Source organism: Chelonia mydas, chromosome 9 (assembly GCF_015237465.2).
Source record: "Chelonia mydas isolate rCheMyd1 chromosome 9, rCheMyd1.pri.v2, whole genome shotgun sequence".
NCBI lineage: Eukaryota > Metazoa > Chordata > Testudines > Cheloniidae > Chelonia > Chelonia mydas.
In genome coordinates this window covers 52086653-52111530 of record NC_057855.1, presented here as the reverse complement: position 1 = coordinate 52111530, position 24878 = coordinate 52086653, and the positions used below count along the sequence as shown (strand labels likewise).

At 45.8% G+C, this 24878-nt stretch overlaps 1 protein-coding gene across 5 annotated transcripts in view; it reads left to right on the top strand.

The window, feature by feature from the left end:
* EPHB1 (EPH receptor B1) overlaps window positions 1-24878 on the top strand; it is a 356679-nt gene that overhangs the window by 91324 nt on the left and 240477 nt on the right. For all 5 annotated transcript variants that reach the window (XM_007056966.4, XM_043523075.1, XM_027819335.3 and 2 more), the window contains exon 3: window positions 12173-12854. In XM_007056966.4, coding sequence (XP_007057028.1) covers window positions 12173-12854 — 682 coding nt within the window. The remainder of the gene's footprint in view (window positions 1-12172; window positions 12855-24878) is intronic.

The following is a 24878-nucleotide window of genomic DNA, read 5'->3' as shown; positions in this document are numbered from 1 at the left end:
CACTTTTTACAGTTGAACTCACAGTTAAGGTAAACTTGTAGGCCCAGTTAGTAGAGCAGGCCCTGGTAGTGAGGAGAGAGCTTTAAATAAAAGAGAGAGGGTATTTCCTCACTTTCTTCTAGCCCAAGGGTTCCCAGGAAGTCAAAAGTGAAAATGAGGAGAAAAACGCAGAACTACTGCCCTGTTGCTGGGATGATGGGCAACTGTCTGATTCCATGCCCAAAGTCTTACAGGAGAAAATATGGGAGAAGTTCTTTCTCCTGAACACACCTGAGAGAATAGGAGGGTGGTAACCATTACTAGACCTTCCTGACCACGTGATCGCCCCAGAAAGGAGAAGCACCAGGAACTAAGTGGGCTGGGCACTGAAAGCTGAAGTATATCAGTTCAGTCTAGAAAATGTATATCCCTGCTCCCAGCGACAGAGGACATCATCAGAGCTGAGTGAGTCCACCCAGCAGCCCCACAAGCCTCATCAAACAAGCTCAGAGCTCCTACCCTGTCCAGGAGCAAGGTGGACTCTGTAGTGATACCCATGGAAGATGTTGCCTTGTTCTCTCTTGTAGCAGATGCATAGAAGATAACATTTTCCTAAAAAGATGCCACGCGCCGGTATTGTTGACTCAGCCCTAAGAAAGGATGCTAAAGCAGCCACTGCTGCTCTTACTGGTATGGAAGCATCTTGTCAGTAGTGACTCATCATTTTTGGCAACTAGGTGTCAGAGGTTGTGACTTCACGTGGAGCGCTGGGCATTCAACAGCTCTGAAAATTGGGCTAGGATGTGGAGGGAAACTTAAAAATAGAGCCCCATAAAAGCAGAGCCCAGTTTGTAAAACATTGACCTACTTGTTCTACCTTAATGTTACAAAAGCCAGATATGATGTAAACTAGCTGCAGACATCGTTACAAGATTTCACCATGAGAGTTAAGGGTCCTTTTACCCGAGCTCATACTTCATCAGTGGCTAATTGTGGGTCATGTATAGTTTGTCCCTCAGCCTTGATCTGTCTATCTGAGCCTGTGATCACTCAGCTGCCTGACTATCTAGTAGATTCTTTTATTAGGCACCTGAGCATTCTCTCTTGACAAAATATAAGGGCTCACCCAGACAGGGGTGGATGAGGGTATGTAGGTGTGAGGGAGAGAGAGAATGTATTATATCTCCATTCTAACAGCAGCCTATGGAAAAACACACAAGGCCTACAGGCCTGCATGTCTCCTCTACAAACTTTATAGGCAACATCATATGTTTACAGGTCCAGGTCCATGGCAAAGAATGAGTCCTCTGCCCCTCATCAGAGATCCTTCCAGCATAGCATATTGTAAGAGCAGCATGCCACCACACCTCCAGAGTCCGAAAACATGGTAGACAGTGGGATCATTGTGGAGAGGGATGTTTTCTTTCCTTCCTCCCACTTAAGGAAATGGAGACACATATGTGTCCCCTACCCCAGTGGATTACTTCTCTTCTAAAGATCCTTCTAGTTTTAATGGCCTCTCTTACCAGCACTAGTGAAAGCAGCATTGGTTGATACCAGCCTCTGTCAGATAATTTTCTGTCCTGCCTGTTTTCTGCAGTGACCTTAGCAGCCATTGAGCAAATATCTTCCTGTCAACTGGTTGTTTTTCTGTAGCATTTACCTAGAGGAGAAATAAATTTATCCAGAGGAGAAATAAAATCTGGTTCCTGCTGCCCAAAAAGGGGTTTCTATGGCACTTGATGGAAAGAGTTGGAGATATAACCCTAGTGTTCTAACCAACACGGGCAAGCTATTGCTGATCGCCTAATGGCTATTATGCTGTCTCTCAACTAAGCATATTTCTTTGGGGCAAGGACAGTGGACCTGATCTACTTACACCAGTGTAAGTCAGGATTCAATGGAGTTACAATAGCACTAAGCCAGTAACAGAGAATTAAGCCCCAGGCCTCCATAATACCAGTGTGAAGGGCCAAGCAAACTGTTAGCACTTCTTAATAATAGCTTTTGGAACTTTATATGGGACTTGCTGGCACTGCTACTCAAACAGGTGCTACATTAAGCAAATTCTGTTCTGTTTCCTGTGATTGCCGTGCAGTGGTTTCTTCCTGCCTGGCTTCCACTTCGATGCCCATGGAAAGAGGACTCAGTCTATGGCACAGTTGGCTGCTTGCATTTGACTTGATACACAGAATTGTATCTCAGCCACACAGACGTACTCCTTCAGATAGATCTTGTCCTCGAGCTGGCCCTCAGGCTTCAGAAAAGGAAAGGTTTTCCACATACAGACAAGTCTCTGAACTCCCTTCCCCCCTTTTCCTCCTTCCAGGTAAACCACTCAGTTAAGTCACTGTTCTCCATCCTCTCTTTCACTCTCTACCGAAAGGCTTGTAATTAGGAAACATTAGCAGGCTCAAAACAGCTTTCATACCTGGAACATCATCCATAATTGCACTCAGCAGTGCTCTTCCCTGGCTATTAATGTCACTTTTATGAAGTAATGAGGAACAAAACACCCTGAGGCACTTAAAACATCTTTCTTATACAATACGAGTCTTTGAGGAATGGAAGCATAAAATAACCTGACTCACATTCCCCTGACAGAGAAAGTGATAGACAAAGACAGGGACAGAAAGGTAGGCGGGGGGTGGGGGGGGGCAGGGGGGAGTGAATCAGTTAGGAAGACTGGCTTCAGTTTAATAGATGGGTATAACAGATTGATAGCTAGAGGGTTATGGTGAGCTAGATACTACAACAGAGGTGGTACAGACGTAGGTCAGTGGATGGATGGTGAGATGGATGGCTTCATTAAAGCAATGAAAATATGTAAGGACAGATCATTGCAATAGTGAAAAATCCAATATACTTCAGATGGTTATGTTTTATCTTGGTGGAAGTTTTCAATCCCAACTGAATCTAGTTGTGTTTTACAGCCGGCTGCTAAGACTACTTCAGTAGGCAGGGGTTGTACATAAGTGTGGTTACCATTCGGGTTCCTGCAGCCTTCCTCCTGCCACAGTTGTCCGCACTAGCATTTCACAATCCTCTAACCTGTGATCTTGTATCCTGATCATTACCTGCTTCTTATTTTGCCCTCCCTGGGTCAGAGTTAATTTTTTCTGAGGCTCCCAGTGCCCAGGCCCAGACTTTCAAAACTGCTCAGCTCCTGAGGCACGAAAACAAGGGCCCCAACTTTGATTTTTGTGAGAGGTGCTCAGTGTGGGCTCTTGTGAGCATCGTGCCCTTGTTCCGATGCCTGTTCAGGAGCTGAGTCCTTGTGAAAATCCAGCCCCATAGCCGGTATTGACAAATTACCAAAATGCTGACAGGAAGAGCAAATGAAAGGTGCTGGTAATCGCCCCTCATAAGCAGGCACTGTGGAAGCCCTCAGGAGGCAGGTGCAAAATGTGCATTATGAAATGCAGCATGGCGGAACAAATCCTTTTTCTCGGGCTAGAGGCAGCCAGTTCCATAGGAGATTCAAGTTCATAATGTCTCAAATTCATAGATTCTAAGGCCATAAGGGCCCCTTATGATGATCTAATCTGACCTCAAGCATAAAACAGGCCACAGAACCTCACCCAATAATTTTTGCTTTGAGCCCATAGTTTCTGCTTGAGCTAGAGCCTGTCTTTTAGAAAGAGATCCTATGCTACTTCGACTCCCAGTGGTGGAGAACCAACCACCTCAAGAAGTAAATTGTTCTAATGGTTAACTACCTTCCCTATTAAACATTTGTGCCTTATTTCTAGTCTGAATTTGTCTAGCTTCAACATCTAAGTGTCGGCTCGTGTTATGCCTCCCTATCCTAGATCAAAGAGCCCTTTACTATGAGGTACTTGTAGATAGCGCTCAAGTTACTATTTTAACCTTTTCTTTGACAAAATAACTAGAGCAATCGTCTTTAGTCTCTCATGGTAAGGCATTTTTCCAGGCCTTCAATTATTCATGTAGCGCCTTGCTGAAGCCCTTTGAATTTTTCATCATTCTTTTTGAAGTGTGCACACCAAAACCGGCCCCAGTATTCCAATAAAGCTCTCACTGTCATAGAGAGAGGTAACATCTGTATATTAAAACCAGACCAGAGGGGTGAAATGGTCAACCCAGTTTGGATGCTAGTCTGTGCTAAACAGTGTCTCCTCCTGTTCCCATGCCTACTTGAACATTGAAGCAATATTCTTTAAGTATCCTCTTGTAACAGCACAATCTTAGTCTTTTGTTCAGCTTAACAGCTCTCAATAAATATGCCTAAAGCAGGTTTGTGCAATTTCCTGGCCAGTCCAGGTGCTGGACGTCTGCACAACAGTAATAAAATGTATTCAGATAAGAGTTATCCAGAATATTGTAAACTGTATTGACTTATGACCTCATAACTCATACATGCAGCTACAGCTCTTTCTCACAGCCTGGCCGCTAAGATCTATGGGTGAAATCATTGTCTTTTTGAAGTCAATGAGAGTTGTGCCCATGACTTCAATAAAATTGGTTGGAAAATGGTTTGGTTTTTGCCAGAAAATCTTGACAAAAATTGAATATTTTTTTTTGTTTTCATTAAAACTCCCAAAACTACAAAACTGAAAATTTTCAATGTTAGGTAACGGAAAACAAACTTTTTGGATGAAAATCTAAATTGTATGTCTAAAACCTGTAGAAAAGAGAGATATTCTGGCCAACCACTCACATTTGGTTTTCAGATTTTTGGTTTGCAAATGGAAAAATTGAAAATGTTCAAGGAAAGTAGGTACTTTCCATGAAAACATGTATTAGTCAGAACCCAATATTCCATCTAAAAAGAAGTTCAACAGAAAATGCCAATTCAAGCTGCCCTATCTCTCAGCTATGCTAAGGATCAGTTGGGACAAAAGCAGCTCCTGTTTATCCTTTCTAGCCACATCAACTCATGCTCCTTGCCTCTGAGAATCAAGAGGAGAGGCAAGGAGCATGAGTTGGTGTGGCTAGAAGAGGCATTGTTGATGTGTTTCTCACAGCATCAGCCCAATGGGACACACAGAGCTTGGGTATCTGGTTATCCTTTAAAAATGATTCCCTTGGGTCCTTGGACCTTTAAGCTCAGTGGAGAGTGTGGGGGTGTGCTTTAAACCTCTGGGTTTCAGGCTTGTGGGGCATCACCTGGAACCTTTAACAAAGCCACGTCACACACAGTTGAGCCCTTTTTGTATTTGGAAAAGACAGAACAAAGCTTGTGAAGAACGTAGAGAGTGTGGGGGTGGCAAATGATGCAGGACCATAGGAACAGCCAGACTGGATCAGATCCCATATCCATGAAATCGTAGGTGCTGCAGCCCTTGGCTTGAAGTGGTTTCCATCGTATATGGGATTTACAGTTTGGTTCAATGGCTCTCAAACCCCCCCCCCCCACACACACTGTAAAAATTGTTCCAGCCCCACTACATGTCATCCAGTGTCCTGTCTCCAACAGTGATCAGCACCAACTGCTTCAGAGGAAGGTGAAAGAACCCTGCAAAGGACAGTTAGGGAATAACCTGCCTTCAGGGAAAGTTTCTTCTAACACCATCTGTGAGGGGCTGGCATATACCTCAGAGCATGGGGTCTGATGTCCCTTCTGTGATACAGCATGGCCAGAGGGCAGCAGCAGAGTGTTCTAAGGGAGCCTTATTCCCTGTAGAGGGAAGCAAGTTTGCTATAGATTAAAGTACCTGAAGCCAATTAAAGCACGTGAAGCCAATTAGAGCACCTGAAGCCAGTCACCTGATCCCCCCCCCCACTTCAATCAGACAAGACAAGAAGTTGAAGCTGAGTGGATTGGTGTTGGAGTAGAGAGCAGTTTGGAGGAGTTGAAGCAGAGTGGATTGGTGAAAGTAAGGAAAAGTAGTGAGGAAAGTAGCCCAGGGGAAGGAACTGTTAGTTCAAGCGGTTTACCGCTATCCCTAGGGCCCCTGGGCCGTGACCCGGAGTAGAGGGCAGGCCTGGGTCCCTCCGTCTCCACTCCCCTCCTCTAGGACACTAGTGGGGCTGTAAATACCCCAGTTCAGGGGCAAGAAACGGTGCCCTGAACCCTCCCCAAGAAGAGAAAGCGCAAGACCCATCAAAGTAGTGCCGGCAATTTGCCACACTCCTAAAACTCTTGGATTTGTTTTTAATCCTTGTTTTAGCCCTGGATGTTGTTTTTAGCCATCTGAGTGTTCAAACTTCTTTTTGGATCCTGCTAAGCTCCTGGCCTCTCTGCTATCTTTGTGGCAGTGAATTGCAGAGGCAAACTGTACATTGTGTGATATTTCCTTGTATCCTTTTTAATTTGCCACCTTTTTGGTTCCATGGACTATCCCTTCTCTTTGTGTTTTGCGACAGGGTTAATAGAAGTGCCTGCTTTGCCTTCTCTGTACAAAACTTCCCTGCACAACTCAACACTGGAAAGAAGTTACTGACATGAAACAGAGTTTGTTACTGAAATCCCTCAGATGGATTGATAGTTATCTGTCTATATATCTCCTAAGTCGATGGTAAACAGATACTTGTATGCAGACAAAAGACTGGTGGATAGGTAAACAAGTGGGTAGGTAAAAATGACATATATAGAGAGACAAACATATGGCTAGACTTACAGATACAATACACAGACAGGGGCTATAGAGAAGAGAGAATTGACAAAGAGTAAACAGAACAGATAGCTAGACCAGTGGTTCTCAAACTTATTTCATTGTGCCCCCCTTCTTTGAGTCTGTAGTAGTGTACACCCTGCTACACAAATACATAAACTTATACATCCGGTGGTGGTGCTTCAGTGGTGCTTCACTTGAATCCGTTTTGGTTTCTTTGTTTTTCACTTGAGCTTTTTTTTTCTGTTGCACAAATGAGCCAACAATCCATTGTAATAAGAGCGAAAGCAAAATGGCGATTGTGGTCCAGACTCACAATTAAATGTGCACACTGCGTTATAGCTAACAGGTTAACATACAGATGGCAATGGCTTTGTATAATGCTATGCAGGCTTATCAGAAATTTGTCAAAATGCACAGCACCACCTGAGGGCCTGATATGTCTGGAGAAATGAGCTTTGCTAGGTATTCATTGCTGTGTGTAAAATGTACACATTTGCTTGGCCAGCTCTCAACTCCTCTCCCAAAAGTTCTCTTCAGTCCCATCCTCCACACCACTTCCTCCCCATGATACTGCGGGGAGCCGATGTGCATTCACTGGATGACTTCGTATGTTTCTTTCCATCTCTAATGGCTAAGATTAAGATGTGAACGCCCATTGCTCTCCCCAACCCCCTCTTCCCTGCTCCTTCTTCATCCTCCCAAGCTCTCGCTGCTGCTTCCAAAAAGCTCTTGCCATCTCTTCCTCCTTCCCGTCTCCAGGGATTGTTTGTGCCTCCTTTCTATGCTGTCCAAGTGAGTTACTCTCCCTGCATCATGCTGGTGTTCTCTGCGGCTGGCCTGGCGACGGCTCTTCCCTAGAACTCCACTTGCTCTCACTACCAGAGCCGCACACATGAATTCGATTAGCTACAAGTCTTCATTCCTGGCCATGCCCTTAAGACTGGCTTTACATAGGTTGTATAAGGAACCAGGTTGTCACAGGCTTAAAACCACAGTGTCGGTATTACTATGCAAAGCAGCCATATAATGTATCTATAATTACCATTTTTAGGATGGATCCTCAGCTGATGTAAGTTGAAGTCTGTTGCCTTGGGCTACTTTGATTTATACCAGCTTAGGGTCTGGCCCACTGTGTTTAAGAGGTAGCTGAATGGAGCAGGATTTTTCTGTAGGTAGATAGACCAGTGTAGATATACTGTGTGTACAATATAGATCTGCTGTACTCTAGCTATTCTTCAGATGTTTTATGCATGGGCACAAGTTATTTGCAGGATTACCACATGATAACATGGTACAAGTACCATACCTGTATTTTACACCAGAAGGTGAATTTATTTCTAATGGCAGGAGCTGCCGGGATGTTTCAGTTCATGAGGCATGTATTTATCCCCACTAAAATATAAGGGCCAAATTTGCAAAACTCCCCTTGAGTCCCTGGTAGCATAGGTTATGGTGCCTGCAGCAGGAAGGATGGAGGGATTTTCAAAGTGGGAAATCCCCAGAGGGGAAGTGATCCCTCTAGAATAAGCTTGTTGGCATGTATTGGCACCAAGGTGCTGTGAAGAGCGCCTCCAGTGCACAGAAACAGCCGCTAGCCACTCCCTTGACTTGTTTCTACACGATCCAGTCAGGGCAAGAATGACAGACTGCATTCAGCTGACAGCTTCGGATAATCACATGTGTGAGCCATCGGAATAATGACAGCTGAATAGCACGGCTCCTGCTGCTATGGTTACCCGCAAAGCTCTTTCCCCAGTTTTTCTTTGCTGTGTGCTGTTGTTGTTGTTGAGTTGGCTCCTGGAATGGGGAGGGGAGCAGGAGGAGGAACAGTCCATTATACTCGCTTTAGGTCTCCTAGCTGGAAGGGTTTTAAAGCTCAGCAGAGACAGGGAAGAGTACTGACTTAATCCCCAGCGTCCTGTGAATTATTTAAAGGGATCTTGTTGAAACAATGAATTTGTGGCTGTTATAGTGGCAACAAAAGACACAGCTGTTACAAAGGCCACAGGGCTACTCCCCCGGCAGGAGCTGGTGCTGCTCAGTGCCTACTCACAGGCCTGGCAGAGCAGAGGGGAAGGGTGGGCTCCATGAACTGCTGGAGCCTCTTCCAGATAGAGTTTCTCAATCGTGTGGCCTATGTCGCAGCTACCTGCTCCCTCCTTCGCTTCTGCAAAGCCCAGACAGCAGTATGAACAGGATGCCGTTCATGTCAGTGGGATCCAGCAAAGGCCTGGACCTCATGTGTGGGGCTCTATTGGAGAAGCAAATTCCCCAGCATGTGTGACTGCATGCGAGAAGCAAGTTCTTTCCTGCACATGGATTTGCAGAGACCACCCCTGCCCCAGTGCACCCTGGTGCTCTGCAGACTCATATTCCCTCACATGCCTGGCTCTGTCGCCCAGGCTCCGTTCCCTGATTCACCACTTGCCTCTTTCCCTTTCCACTGGTTTTCTCATCCTCATCTTTAGTATTGCTGCATGTGCTGAGACTTTTCCAGTCATGCTGAGAGAGGGTCCTGCTGCTCCGAAGAGCTTGCAATCAAAGGGCATTTAAGCCATGGCTCTGGATAGGGGTAGTGTGGAAATGACCCAAACTAGCAAGAGCACCTGAGAGAATGCGCCTCATAATCTCTGCTGCAGTTGCTACTTGGAGGGGTGGGAGGAGACAGGGTCATGTCCACCCTGCCCCCATGCAGCATCCAGCTCCTTAGCAGTCACCCTTCCCAGAGCCCAGTAGTTGTGACCGGCCCATATGACTGTGCAAGGGGTGGGAAGCTTGTTTAATATCAAGGCCAAGGAATGTGTGAAGGGAACTCATCTTCTCTTTTGAATTAACCCCTGCCCATTAACCTTACTTCAGTCCTCTCCCCCACACCTACCTGCTCTGCACCCTTCCCCCCACCTTGCAGAATCCATCTGCAGACCTTGCATATCCCTCCCAACTAGATCCCACGTCTGCCCACCAGTTGATTTGAACTTTCCCCTACAATCAAATCCCAGTCTGGTATCTTGCCTTTTGGCTAGTTTTAAGCTGAGCTAACCCACCCCATTTTCTCTGCCTCACCCCACTACACCAGCAGCCTCACACAGACAGCTCACTAGCGGAGGGAATGCTGGAATAGGAAGGGCTCCTGAGAGAGTTACAGTGAGGAGTGTCCCAGCTGCAGTTGCCTAGATCCTCCTGTGCTAGGCTGCTCTTGGGATTTGTGTATGGGCTCCTGCCTCTGCAGCGTGTCTGAGTGCTCATTGCTGGCAGTGGGCGTATTTAGCCTGTTCCCCCTTGCAGCTGCGTTTGCAGTCAATATCTTTGGGGCTAGTGAAATTCATGACCTTTGGGGGGTTCACAATCCACATCTGAATTTTGCAGCACTGCTCAAGATCCAAGCAACCTGGGAAGTGGTGTGGTAGGGAGTCGTCTATGGAAATGGAGTTAGAACCAGAGCTTGGCATCTAGAATGAAAGGCTGTTGGTACAGGCCTGTGACTAGCATGCAAACCAAGTGATGTACAAGCATGTAGTTGATGACAAACTGGAAGGACTGGATGTTTCTCAGGGAGTTTGCATAGTCAGAAAAACTCCTGGAGCTGATGCTTCATGGCCAGGTAACTGCTAAAAGATAGACAGACAATTGTCTGAAATTAATTGGATTCTGGTCCACGATGCAAAGCCCAAAAATGGAATGATAAACCTACTGAACCAGTAAGCCAGAATGACGTCAAGTACCCTTCAACTGTGTCCTGTAATGATAACAAGAGAACACTGGGTTCTGTCAAAATGACATCTTGTTGAATGCAGAGAAGTAATATCTTTGTACAGCTTTCATGGCATATTCAGGAATAGGATGCCGAGAGAGAAGACACAATCAGGTGGGGTTGTTTGCCACCATCTGTTGCTTGTTTGGTTAACAACAGTTAGTCAAAATGTGGCCAGACCACCTTCAGCTGTGATCCTGTTAGCTCTCATAAGCTTGAGCACAGTTTGAACTGGGGTAAAATTGTCCAAACTGCCCAGCGGATGTGTGTATTCTTACAAGATCTTGTACGAATACACTGGTACTCCGGATCGTACACCACGACTACAGTTTATTAGTGGAGATATGGAAGAAAATATTTATTGGACTGTTTAAATGGAAGCACAAGGGAACAAAATCTGTGATAACATTCTGATGTTGCGTAGAGGCAGCATATTGTTTTATAACCTCCTGCTTCCCTGTCAGTATGTTAACATCAGCACATATAAGGACCCTCAAGCATTTTACATTGTACACACAAGAATTTTGCCATACATAGACATATGACACTGGCATTCCTAGGAATTATGGATCTCATCCACCGTAGCACATAAAGACTGCAGCATGAATAACGCTGTTACTAACAAAGAGACTGTAAACACAGACTAGTTAAGATAAATGGATTATATGGTTATAAATCTGTCTGTAGGACTCTCATGTCATCACAACTATTTACAGTTAGCTACTGCCTCTTAGTTGAAATCATATCTAGTTTTACACTGATGCTGTTTCATGAATCCAATTGCAAATCTGCATTCTCAGTCTCCGTTTTGCTGATTTTGTTACTCATGAAAGTGAGAATCTGATAGCACTGCCTAGAGCATGTCTCACACTTTTTCAGAGCCACATGCTGACTAAATTTTAATAGAGAAATATTCTTATGTACCACTTTCCCTTCCACTCATGAGTGTATATGGGTCATCTTTCCTCCCATTTATGCTCATGTAACATCCCTGTGGCAAATAGAGCAATCACTCACATGGAAAAGGCATTCTATGTATTGTCTTTGGCTATGTCTTCATGCAATTTAGCAGCTGGAAACAAGGAAGAGAGCAGCACCGTGCAACCAACCAGCACTCTGCAGACACCATCAAGTTGTCCTCAGTCTGAAAACCTCTGGCTTAGAGACATAGTGCGAGCAAGATTTCTGGAAGCTTCGTCCACATAGCTCTGCCCTTCCATGGTTAAAATAGCTCATAAGCTTTGCCAGTCATTGTGACAATGTCTCAAAGTCATGAGATGATGCAGCATTGGGAAGAGGCATGGGGATGAGAATGGGGACAAGAAATGAATAGGAGACAGTGAGAGTCAGTGGTTAGAGCATTGGCTTGGGATTCAGGCAACTTGGGTGCTATTCCCATCTCCGCCATTGACCTGCTGGGTGACGTTTCCAAGGTCACCATCGCCTCTGTGTGCCTCAGTTTCCCCATCTGTAAAATGGGAATAATGACACTGACCTCCCCCTTTGTAAAATGCTTTGAGATCTACTGATTAAAAGTGCCCTTAGTATTTTGTATTATGAATATGAAAAGCGTTACTGTACCCAAGTGTGCGTGCGTGTGTGTAGCTGGGACAGTTTCTCTTCCTCTGCTTTTGCACTGGTGGTTTTGTGTTGTGTTTGCTGATTTCATAAATCCTGAGCCTTAATCATGATTTTCTCTCACATTTCCAGAGGCGAAAGCCAAATACATTGACCCTCTGAGTCACTAACTCCCTGCATGCGGCAGTGATTAATGGGCCAATAGGTTAAAGTGTCATCTCTGTGCCAGTTTTGCTGCATCCTTCTCATTGCCTGTTTCCTCTCCTGTGTTAATTCTGTCCAGTGGGAAGAAGTGAGCGGCTATGATGAGAACCTGAACACCATCCGCACTTACCAGGTGTGCAACGTCTTTGAACCCAATCAGAACAACTGGCTCCTCACCACGTTCATAAACAGACGGGGCGCCCACCGCATCTACACCGAGATGCGCTTCACCGTGCGGGACTGCAGCAGCCTCCCCAATGTCCCTGGCTCTTGCAAGGAAACCTTCAACCTGTACTACTATGAGACGGATTCTATCATTGCCACCAAGAAGTCGGCCTTCTGGACGGAGGCACCCTACCTCAAAGTGGACACAATTGCTGCTGATGAGAGCTTCTCCCAGGTGGACTTTGGGGGCCGGTTGATGAAAGTGAACACTGAGGTGAGGAGCTTCGGACCCCTCACCCGTAATGGCTTTTACCTTGCCTTCCAGGACTATGGGGCTTGCATGTCACTGCTCTCAGTCAGGGTCTTCTTCAAGAAGTGCCCGAGTGTGGTGCAGAACTTTGCCATCTTCCCAGAGACCATGACTGGGGCGGAGAGCACATCTCTGGTGATTGCACGTGGCACCTGCATTCCCAATGCTGAGGAGGTGGACGTACCCATTAAGCTGTACTGCAATGGTGATGGAGAGTGGATGGTTCCCATTGGCCGCTGCACTTGCAAGGCTGGCTACGAGGCTGAGAACAACGTGGCCTGCAAAGGTAAGACTCCGCTCAGCTTGGGTATTGTTTCATGATGCTTTGCTTTGCTAACAAAGAGGATGCTCCAAATCCAGCTGAGGTTGGCCAGCGCCCATTCTACCATTGAGGGGCTTCAGTGCTGCCCTCAGGGATTGTCAGGGGATCTGAGCATTGTGAAACAGCCTGGCCACCGCCCCCTATCTTCCCCCTCCCACTTCCCACCCCCTAACTGCCCCCCTTAGAACTCCCAACCCATCCAATCCCCCCTGCTCCTTGTCCCCTGACCACCCCCTCCCAGGACCCCCTGCCTCTAACCCCTCCCCCGGGACCCTGCCCCCTATCCATACCCCTGTCCCCTGACTGCCCCCCGGGACCCCTGTTCCTAATTGCCCCCCACCCCCCCCATCCAACCCCACCCCCTATCCAACCCCCGCTGTTCCCTGTCTTCTGACTGCCCCCCACCCTGAACCTCCACCCCATTCAACTGTCCCCTGACTGGCCCCCCAGGGCATCCTGCCCCTTAGCCAACCCCCCTTACCCTTTCCCTTACCCTTATCATGCTGCTCACAGCAGCAGGACAGGCTTATTTGAAAGCCTGTGAGGTGGGCTGGCGCAAGCCGCGCTGCCCACGCGGCGGTGTTACTGTGGGGGAGGGGGGCAGTGGGGGAGGGGTCAGGGGTGAGCCTCTCTGGCCGGGAGCTCCGGGGCCAGTGGCCACCCCTGATCTAGTGGGGAAATGGATTCAGGGCCCTGTCAGCTAAATCTGACATGGAGTTTGATTCAATCGTGTTCGTATCCTTGTTTGTTCTCTTTCCTCAAACAATTGTGAGGCCAGCTTTTGTTTACCCCAGTGTTTTGGGGAGGAGCTTTTGTTTGTGCAAATGTGTGAGCTAATGCATTTGCATGTGAACGAGTGTTTTGGGGTCAGAAACAAGTAACTGGTGATTCTAGATATGGTGCAGTCCTTAGTGGTAATGTGACATGGGGAAATTGAGCAGAAAGCCTGCTAGACATCCAATAAATGTGACATATCTTTCTCCCTCCCTCACTAAGGTAGCAAGCGAACCATCTGTTTTTAATCTGGGGTTCACCTAGGTAGTTGAGTGGAACGCTCTGAACTCCTTTGGAATCTTTAGGTGTATGGTGAATGCAAAGTTGCCTTTCCCTTCTCTAGGTGTGTACTTAGGCTGAACTGAAATCAATGGTGGTGTGTTTCTAGCAGAGCTCTGCCCTGGGTATGCGTTGTTCCAGAGCATGGGAGGTGTTCAAGGGAGTCTTTTCCAAAGTAAACAGAAACCTGAGAGCAAGACATTCAGTAAGAAAAATTCCAGCTACAAAATAGAATGTTGGCTATTTTTTCTTTTCATTTTAAAGCTGTATAGGGGCTTTAAAAATAGCATTTATTTTTATTCTGTTTTTAATACCTATGTGAGAGCTTGAAACCAAAGTTACTTGCGCTCTCCATATTCACCAGTTTCCATTTGGCAAACCAATTTCATCCCTGGGTGCTTCTGGGATTGGCACCCAAGCCCAGAGAGTCTCTGGAAAGATGCCTGTCAACTGCAATGGTCTTTTAATCAGTCAGCACAGATCTGCACACCTCCCTTTGGGTTTTACTCCCTTGTTTGTCCAGCAGCATCAATGATGTCAGCACAATCGTGGGAAAAGTGTCTTTTGGTCAAAATCCTGCTACAAATCCCGTGGGACTGGCAGGATGTGTTTGACCAAAAAATAGCAGCTATCATTTGCTTTCTTAATTCTCTCCCATGGAGTAAGAATGAAGGATTTAGTATGGATAACAGTTTAGGTCCAGACTGTTAACGCAGACCAGATTTAAGGCCTGACCCACTTGACGCTGTACTTCAAATTGCTCCATCTTGTTGTTATAAAATACATTGCACGTGTGGCCGATGATTGTTTGTTAGTGCTCAGACAGGGGCTGCACTAAAGGAAATCAAGCAGCAGATCGTTCTCTTGAAGGAGCCTGTGCAACAGCTGCTGCATGAACGGAAAATCTCCAAAGCGATGTTTGTGATTTGCCAGCTTCAAAGGGCTATGCAGGACTGCATTAGCTGGCTGGGCCTCTTTCATCTCTCTCATTATTTCCTGAGCGAAGCTGCAGGAACCAGAACAATCCTTGATTGGTTCTGATTTAAATGAAACTCTGGGAACAGCACTCTGATTCTTCCCATTAATTGGAACTTTTCTCTTTTTTTTGGGTTCTGCCATCCAGGCTGTCAATTTGATACCACCTGCTGGAGTCCTCCGCGGGCTGGTTTTAGAAATACAGAAATCACACTTGTTTCGTTTGATGTCCTCTTTTGGAGGTTTTTATTAATATTTCCAAAATTGTACTCTGTTTTTTTCTGTAGCTTTACTTACTTTCTTCCCTCCCAAATTACACTGTTTATAGAAATTCATTTTAGGATGCTGAGAGGGGAGAATTTTCAAGTGTTGGCCATTGGGGAACCTTGACACCATCAAGCCTAGAAATTCAGATGTTCACATTAAATCTCTTTGTTTTATGCTAAAGTCGGCCACGGCTGGCTTGAAGCTGCAGTGAACTCCCTGCTGTAGGCCGACAACATACACCATCAGGAAATACACCAAGCTCATCCAGATTCTGCGTAGAAATTGTGTAACCGGGGCCTCCGAGGACTGTGGCTGTGTTTAATGAAGATGTTGAGGACTGTTCGACATACAGTATGCAGGATTGCCGACTCTCGGGATTTCATTGTGAGAAAACACTGGCACTAGCTGTATAATGATGCTGAAAGCTCCAGCACTTGCATGATTTTTGGACTTCTCCAAGGGATAGCCTGAGCTGATTGGCTGCCTTCCCCACTTTTTCACCTTCCTGGAGAAGAACAGCCAATCGGAGCTGCTGCAGAAGGCAGGCAGAACACCCCTCCCCCACCCGAGGAGTTTTTAAGTAGTGGAGGAGGGAGAAATCCATAGGAGGGGAAGGAGGAACAGGGAGCAGAAAAAGCCCAGCAGTTCCTCTGTCCTCCCCTCTTGTGAGCAATGATCAGTCTGCTCCCTACTCCCCCTTCCTCTCTCCATCCTTGCCAAACTAGGTCCAGAGAGGGAGGAGGAGAAGCCCTGGATCTGCAGGAGGAGCAGAGATGTGATGACTGACAAGGGGCAGATGTGTGTCTGGGGAGGTAAATTTGATGTGGGGGCTGGAGTGGTGCATAATTAATTGTTGGGCTGGGGGAGTGGCAGATATAGGGTGAGGGGGCACAGAGTTAATGAATTAGAATGTCGAGGGCTGGGGAGAAGGTGGAAGGCCCATGTCATCAGGCAGCAGCCCGAGCCCTTGCAGAAATTCCTGGTCTACAAACATTGGGGAGAATGGGCAACACCGTAATTGTCAGACACACTCAGGGGCGGAGGGGAGGAGAAGAGGCAGGGGGAGTTCAACATTGAAAACCAGGTCAAAACCCATGACAAAATCTTTTAGAAAATACTCTTCTTCTTTCTGAGCCACTCTTATGGCGGGAGGGCCAGGGCCGACACAATTTTTGAACTTTTGGGGTTGGCAGTACTGGGTATGGAATGGTGTGTTTACTTGCAATAGGTGACTCAGCCACTAGATGGCTCTATGAGGTGAATAGAGGTCCAGCCAGAGTGTGACCTTGGGTAAACAAGGAGGACAAAGCTGTGACTCAAGCTGTGTAGGCACTTGTGTGCATGTGTCTGTAGTTGTAGCTGTTTTCCTTAATGAATGCTTCCTGTTTTAAAAGAGCTGTGATTCCATGTATCCTAAAAAGATAGAGAAAAAATAACCAGGCTTGGTCCTCTCATAGTTTTTCATCCAGGCAAAAATGCAGTTTTTCAGCATGAAAAAACTGCTTTCCAGTCTATCAAAAGGGAGGCAATTATCTTATGTATTTTAGTACGAGTGGAAACAATCTGAAAGTAAGTATGATTCTGTACCTTTGGGCACAGTTTTTAAGATCTCCAGATCAAAGGGAAAGGGTGGAGGTGTTAAGAAGGCATAATCTTCACAGAAGATTTAATTGTGTTTTGCAAAGGGGAAGATTGGGGGACATAGTGCTTACAGTAAAGCACTAAGGTAAAGGTCACATTCTACATTTGCATCTGTCTGTCCATGTTGCATCTCACCCATCTTTGTGGTATCTTTGTGACATTTACTTAGGATGCTCGCTTAAGAAACAGGGAGGTGTTCAGAATGACTCAGAATATTGAGTCCCTGGAAGCAGCTTCTTTATTGCCCTTAGTAGTAGAGTTGTGAAAAAAATACTGTGAATATACACATGGATCACAGATTTGATCCAGAGCAAAATGTTGTTCTTATTGATGTAGAACATCAATTGTTTTTCTCAGTGAAAAGAATTTAGATGCACCTTCTGGGGGAAACACTTTTTAAAAAATGACTGGTTAGGAATTTGTGATTTTTTTTTTTAAATAAAACAAATATATTTTCTTGGCAAAATGATATTCTTCTACTTGCAAAAAATAACTTCCAATTTTGGCAAAAGTTTGAATTGAAAAATGAGAAATAATGTGATTTTTCTATATGTGTATATTTTTGTTTTAAATTGATGGAGAGAGGAGGGGGGAATTTCTTTCCTCAGTTCTACTCAGTAGCTTCTAGGAATATGTATGTTTCACAGTTCTTCAGAATTCCAGGAAGAGATGCTGCCCATGTAAAGTGCTCTGGGGCTTCTCCCAAAATGCTTTAGTTTTGCTGTGTTTGCATGGCTGGCTAGCATCACTGTGAACCTAGAGTTATGTATGCCGTTCCATGCACAATCCTCTTTTTAGTGTGGAGCAATGGATGAAATATGCAAGCTCACTTTGTCCAACTGGTTAAAGGAACACGGTCAGCATGAGAATAACATGTCCATTGAAAAACATTGTAACTCCTTTTACTATTAGCAAACTGCTACAATGACTCTAATTGAAAGAGATTAGAGACACCAAGAACCACCTAGATGTCGAATATTGGTTTCCCATATCTTTTCCATTTGTGCCTGTGATGATTAGTTCAGCCCAACTATGAAACTCACTATCTTATCTATAATACTTCTCTGGCCCCCACACCATGGTATCTGCACACCTCAGTCTTTAATGTGGTGAAGCTCGCAGCACCCCTGGGAGGCAGGGAAATGCTAGTGTCCCATTTTACACGTGAGGAACTGGAGTCCAGAGACACTAAGGCCCAAATCCACAAAGGGACTTAGGCACCTTAACCCAAGATTTAGGCACTGTCACAATCCACAAACCCCCCACGTGGATGTTGCCTAACCCTGCAGAAGCCTAAACCCTGTCAGCACCTGTGTCTTCTGGGTAAAATTCACCCCATGGTAAGGCCAGGTCTACAGTACAAACCTATATCGATATAACTATGTTGCTCAGGGGTGTGAAATTGATGTAGTTATACTGACCTAACCCCTTGTGTAGACAGCACCATGTCAATATAGCTACCACCTCTCGGGGAGATGGATTAATTATGTGTAGTAGCATATATTGTATGTGAAGACGAGCCCAGGTTTCTAACTTTGGGTGGGTTCAATGCTGCCTCACTTTGCACACCTGACACCTGTCTCCTGCTTATGCCCCAGTGTGATCCGGAAGCCCAGCATTCTTCCACCCATCTTGCCGGCAGGGCTTGATCTGGTAGGTATGTTCTGAGCATGTCTACCAGATCAGTCCCCATTCAGAATTGAACAGGAGGTGGTTGCAGCAGCTGCCTTATAACTTTTAGCCCAGTGGTTAGAGCACTCCCAGGGGATGTGGGAAACTCAGGTTCAAATCCCCCTCTGACAGAGGGGGAAAGGATTTGAGCAGGAGTCTCACTCCTCGCAGGAGAGTGCCCTGACCTGGGGCATATTCGCATGTGACCAGGCCCAAAGGATATTCTGGTGTGGGGTTCCCTCAGTCAATAAATTAAAGAGTCATTGAGCCACAGAGAGAGAGTGAGAATGATTCTAGAGCCTGGTGGCACCCACCAAGTAGTTCTCCAAACCCTCTACTTCAGTGACCAAAGGACCTTCCCAAATGTCAGCGGGGCAGCAGAAAAACATGATCAAGATTTGTAGAAAGGGAAGTAAAAGACGGAAACAAACTCAGGCGTTCTATTGAATGGGTGCTCTCTTAGAACACTGACTGCTTACTATTAAAATCTGGTCTCAGGTTGGACTTCAGGGTCTTAACAGCTCGTCTACACAATATACCATGTCTGTTTCTTTAAATTGTTTTGTTTCATCAGGACTCGAGGCAAATCTGAGCAGATGGCATGGTGTGGGTCATGTAGACTCACTCTGCTGGTAGAGACCAAGGCGTGACACGTCCATAGCAGATGGACAACACCTGGGTTCCCAAGCCATGGATAATTTTCTGTCCAACTGCTTTAGCCAATGAATGGTATGTGTGAATTGTGTTTGCGTCTCCTTGCAGATGGCCCTCCAGGGAAAGCCAGGTGGACACAGAGTTTAATTGAGCTACCCTGTCCCAGGGGCAAGGCTGGGAACCAATTGTGACTTTGAGAATTACAGCTCACTCCTTTGTTCCCCCTGCTCCTCTCCCGATCCTCTGCTGGTATAAATGGGTGTAGCCCCTTGTAGTTCAGTGCAGAAGCGCTGATTGACATCAGCGGAGGATCTGGTCCAACCCATGATACATCTGCCCTCCATGAATACTGCTTTTGGCCAGTCAGCCCTGACATGCTTTTGCTGACATACTTACTGAATAACTGATTTTCAAACTGCATAGTAATGGGCCCGATTGTGACACCCCTAGAGGGTAGATTGCAATGTAACTTGCATTATAAGCACATATTGGACTTAACTGCTATAGGCCAGTTGCAGATTACTTACCCTTTGGGCCCAGGGAGAGGGCAACCAACCAGGGAGCGATAACTCTCCGAGTCACAATTAGTTCCCTGGACTGCCCCTGGGGTAATGCAGCTGTGTTAAATTACAATATGTGTCTATTGGTATAGACCAGTGTGACTTGCTTCTCTCTCTGCAGCTGCTCAGTTTCCCTGACTGGCATGTTGTGGGAAAGGGGCTAAGGCTCCTTACCAACTGGTATGGGAGGGGAGTGGCCGCCTCTCGAAAGCTGCTCTCCTCCTGGTGCTACAGCTGTTATGGGCAGTCAGTGCAGGGCGCAAAGGAGATGTCTTATCTTCCTTACTCCCCGGCACACTGTCATAAGGGCAGGTGATGGTCCTGCCCTAGGTGAGCTGTGGTTTGTACAGTACCTAGCGCAGTGGGGCCCTTGTCTGTGATGGGGGCTTCTAGGTGCTGCTATAATACAAATAAGTCATTGTAACTGAAAGCTTCAAGCCTTTATCATGAGGTGTGTAGTATAACTTCCACATATCCTGGTTTATTGCTTGCTGATTGGTCAATCCCAGATACATATTGGTAGATGTCATGCCTCTAGCCTTGGTGATCTCAGTGGTGTTACAGGGCCTGACTGCCTCCAAGTGGTCAAAATCATGAGTCAGACTCCCATCACATTCCTCCCCAGATCATGAGATTCGCTTAAAAATCATGAGATTTTAAAATAATAACCCCTGGGTCTTTTTATTTGCCTTCTGGGTTTTGGGTCTTTAGGGGTCATGTGTTTTGTGCAGCCCTGAGGGCTAGAAACTTGCTCTGGTTTGAAATGAAAGCTGGTTTCTAATGTTATCACAGGATAACAATGTTATCTAATGTTATTGTCTTGCAAGCCACCTGGGTGATTTTAAAAAAAAGGGGGGGGAAGGGGAAGGGTAGCTCAGTGGTTTGAGCATTGGCCTGCTAAACCCAGGGTTGTGAGTTCAATATTTGAGGGGGCCATTTAGGGATCTGGGGCAAAAATTGGGGATTGGTCCTGCTTTGAGCAGGGGGTTGGACTAGATGACCTCCTGAGGTCCCTTCCAATCCTGATATCCTATGACTCCAGGAGCTGGGGCTTTCAGGAAAGCATCAACTATCATTGAGATTTGCCATAAAACTCAGACACTTGGCAACCCTATGATGCTGCTCTGTCTTATGCTCTCGGTTTAGATCAGTGTGGCTCCACTCTCTTTTGTAGAGTCGCTCCTGATACACGCTGGTGTAACTAAGAGCAGAATCAAGCCCTCTGCACACAGCAGAACCGTCTGCGTATCCAGCGCATTCTCCTCCTTGCCAACTCCCAGGAGGGCTGTGGATTCTGACATCTGTGCAAAGCCTTTGTCGACCTGAGCAGCTGAGATGAGCCACTTAATAATCCTGGGGGGAATTGTCACTAAAAATTCCTGGGATGTTAAGGCTGAGAAAATGGGCCTAATTCCACTGCGATGGAGAAATAGGCTTGTATTGTTTAGGTCCCTCTCCCTCTCCCCCTCCCCACCCCAGAACAAAAGCGGCAGATATCGTAGGGCTATTAGACCAGAGCTGCTTCATGCTGACAGCCAAGCTCAGGGGGCACTTAGGGAGCCATTAATACCAGCTTTTATCGGCACTTAGCTGCTCGCTCAGAGCCCCCAATTGAAAGGCACAGACAGAGCGCAATCTTCATCAGGGGAATTGTCAGTCCCTGGGAGATTAGCGGTGTGTTTTCGGGTCAGCGCGATCTGGGTCATTACCATTGTGGCACTGGGATGAGAACAGGAGTGGGGTTGGTTATTTATTTATTTTAGTGGCTCTTTTAGATTTTTGTCTTGCAAGCCACCTGGGTGATTACTGCTTTCACTTCGTTTGGTAATGTGTTGCTTTGGTAGGCAGGCACCTGCACAGCGTTTCCTTCCGAGCTGTGCAATACGTGGCACTGGTCCGAAATCCCAAGCTGTAGAGGAACTAGTATAGGTTTCCCATGGGCAATTGGCGTACAGCATGAAAAAATGCAATCCTGGACCCAGGCCCATGTACTCTGGCAATGTGGGCCTAAACTCTCTGGTAGCACCCCCTGGGTGCCTTTTCAGCAGAATGGAGGCTCCCCTGAAGCTTCCAGTCAATTAAAAACCTCCAGGTTCTTATTGAACTGGACACAAATAATCTAGTCAGTGTGGTATCCCTTGCGTTATTCAGTTTGGTATTGAATTCCATTGATTTTTAGTCTGCCCCATAATTCTCTGTCAGTGTCCTGCAGATTTTGGTATGGTCAAGGTGCTGGTGCATCACAGATATCAGGAAAGAAGTGGGCAGGTTTGGTAGCTGGGTACAGGACAGCTGAGGGGGAATTACAGACAAGTCAGCTTAACTTCAGTACCCGGAAAGATAATGGAGCAAATAATGAAAGCATTCAATTTGTGAACACCTAGAAGAAAATAAGGTGATAAGTAACAGTCAGCATGGATTTGTCAAGAACAATCATGTCAAACCAACCTAATAGCTTTCTTTGATAGGGTAACAAGCCTTATGGATGGGGGGAAGCAGTAGATATGGTATATCTTGACTTCATGGCTTTTGAAGGCTTTTGATACTGTCTCGCATGACCTTCTCATAAATAAGCTAGGGAAATACAACCTAGATGGAGCTACTATACTACTACCCACCTAGATGGGTGCATAACTATGCTCTGGGAACGGTTTGCCAACAAGTTATCAGTGGTTCACAGTCAAATTGGAAGGGTATATCGAATGAGGTCCCACAGAGATCAGTTCTGGGTCCAGTTCTGTTCAATGTCTTCATCAATGATTTAGATAATGGTATAGAGAGTACACTTATAAAGTTTGCGGATGATACCAAGATGGGAGGGGTTGCAAGTGCTTTGGAGGGAAGGATTAAAATTCACTATGATCTGGACAAACTGCAGAAATGGTCTGAAGTAATTAGGATGAAATTTAATAAGGACAAATGCAAAGTACTCCACTTAGGAAGGAACAATCAGTTGCCCACATACAAAACGGGAAATGACTGCCAAGGAAGGAGTACTGCAGAAAGGGATTTGGGGGTCATAGTAGATCACAAGCTAAATATGAGTCTAACACTGTTGCAAAAAAGGCAAACATAATTCTGTGATGTATTAGCAGGAGTGTTGTAAGCAAGACACAAGAAGTAATTCTTCCTCTCTACTCCACACTGATTAGGCCTCAACTGGAGTACTATGTCCAGTTCTGAGTGCTACTTTTCAGGAAAGATGTGGACAACTTGGAGAATGTTCAGAGAAGAACAACAAAAATCATTAAAGGTCTAGAAAACATGACCTGTGACGGAAGATTGAAAAAATTGGGTTTGTTTAGTCTGGAGAAGAGAAGACAGAGGGGACATGATAACAGTTTTCAAGTACATAAAAGGCTGTTACAAGGAGGAGGGAGGTAAATTGTTCTCGTTAACCTCTGAGGATAGAACAAGAAGCAATGGATTTAAATTGCAGCAAGGGAAGCTTAGGTTGGTCCTTAGGAAAATCTTCCTAACTGCCAGGGTGATTAAGCACTGGAATAAATTGCCTAGGGAGGTTGTGGAATCTTCATCATTGGAGGTTTTAAAGAATAGGTTAGACAAAGACCGCTCAGGGATGGTCTAGATAATATTTAGTCCTGCCTTGAATGCAGGGGACTGGAATAGATGACTTCTCAAGGTCCCTTCCAGTCCTATAATTCTATGGCACATGGACAGATACGGGATTCAGTTTGGGATCGTGGGAAAGTACATTATCTGGATGTTTCTGCTAACATGAATGCAATAGTTAACCATGTTAGTATTTAGATTATCATAATTAGGTTTCAGAGTTAACACTTCATTGGAATCAATGGTCAGTTCATAATTCTTTCTGAGCTGTTTCAGGCACTGTGCAGACTCAAGCAGATAACATGGTGTCACTTTATACTGGGTTCACTTTTAGAAGGTCGTCTTTGCAGGGAAAACAATAATTTTTAAAAAGTTAAACCTAAAACTTTGGGGAATAATTCTACAGTACCCAGTGAATTCTTTGCCCAGTTTCACAGACGCAGAAGCACAGCTTTCACGTGGCTCTGGACATGATTCCCTTGTAGTCTGGGCAGTCAATAACAGCAAGAGTTCTGTGTTGCTGAGCGAATATCATTGTAGTTAGCATCTCACACAGACCACAGGATACAGTAACTGATCCTTCCATACCATTCTGACCTTTGCAACAGGGTTATCCTCTGATACCAGTGCATTCAATAAGCTGGGCGGTGGACCTGTAGAAAGACCAAAGGAGCTCTGTACTGAATTTTTATTTTGCGTTTCCCAAGGCAGAGAGAGAGGGTCTGTTGATTTTTCTCTTGATGAATTCCTGCTGTAATGCAGTTAAGAACTTGTGGAAGATGTACTGTAGCCAGAGACACTCAGAATAGCACACAGATTTAGCTGCCCAGCACAGCTGGAAATGTAAATCACTGGGGCTAGTCAATTTAAAAATTGGGGAAGCTGGGATCAAACAGAATGGCCTGACTCCAGTCTGCCCATGGAGGCAACACCATGGTTTCCCTGCTCTAGAGGACGGTGGCCCCCTGGGCCTTTTCTAAAGCATACATGCCAATGCTCCTTTCACAAGCCAGAACAGGAGCGTCTTTTTCTAACACCTTTCTCACTCCAAGGGGGGTGCGAGTCAGAATGTTTCCTGCTGAGGGCTGGATGCTTTCAGTGTTTCTTTAGAAGTACACATCTGTTTACCCCCTTAGTTCCCATTTTGGGGGTGGGGGCAATCTGATGATTTGTGTGAAACAAAAACCCCTCTCCAGAGCTTGGGTTTATACTCCTCCTTCCCTTGTGACTCAGGGTGACAGAACTGCTGTTGCATACAAGCGCAGGCTCTGTTTCACCACGCACAGCAAACAATAACAGAGGGCAAAATGAAGAGTGTAACAGCCCCAAACCTTCCGGTCTCCTAACTCACTCCATTGCTACTAAGCAGTGTCAGGGCACATGAACTATCTCTTTCAGTCTGTAGCAGGAATGCTGGTAGGAGGGGGCTGAGGAAGGCTCTCTGCAGGAGCTCTGCCGTGAGGCAGAGAGATGCATCCTCGTTATGGGGATAGTACTGTTTTTCTTATGATAATAAAGTTCCTTGTTCAGTTTTAGAAGAAAGTGACCCTCTGATGCTTTCCCATTGTGCATGACACACAGGAGACCCCTTTCT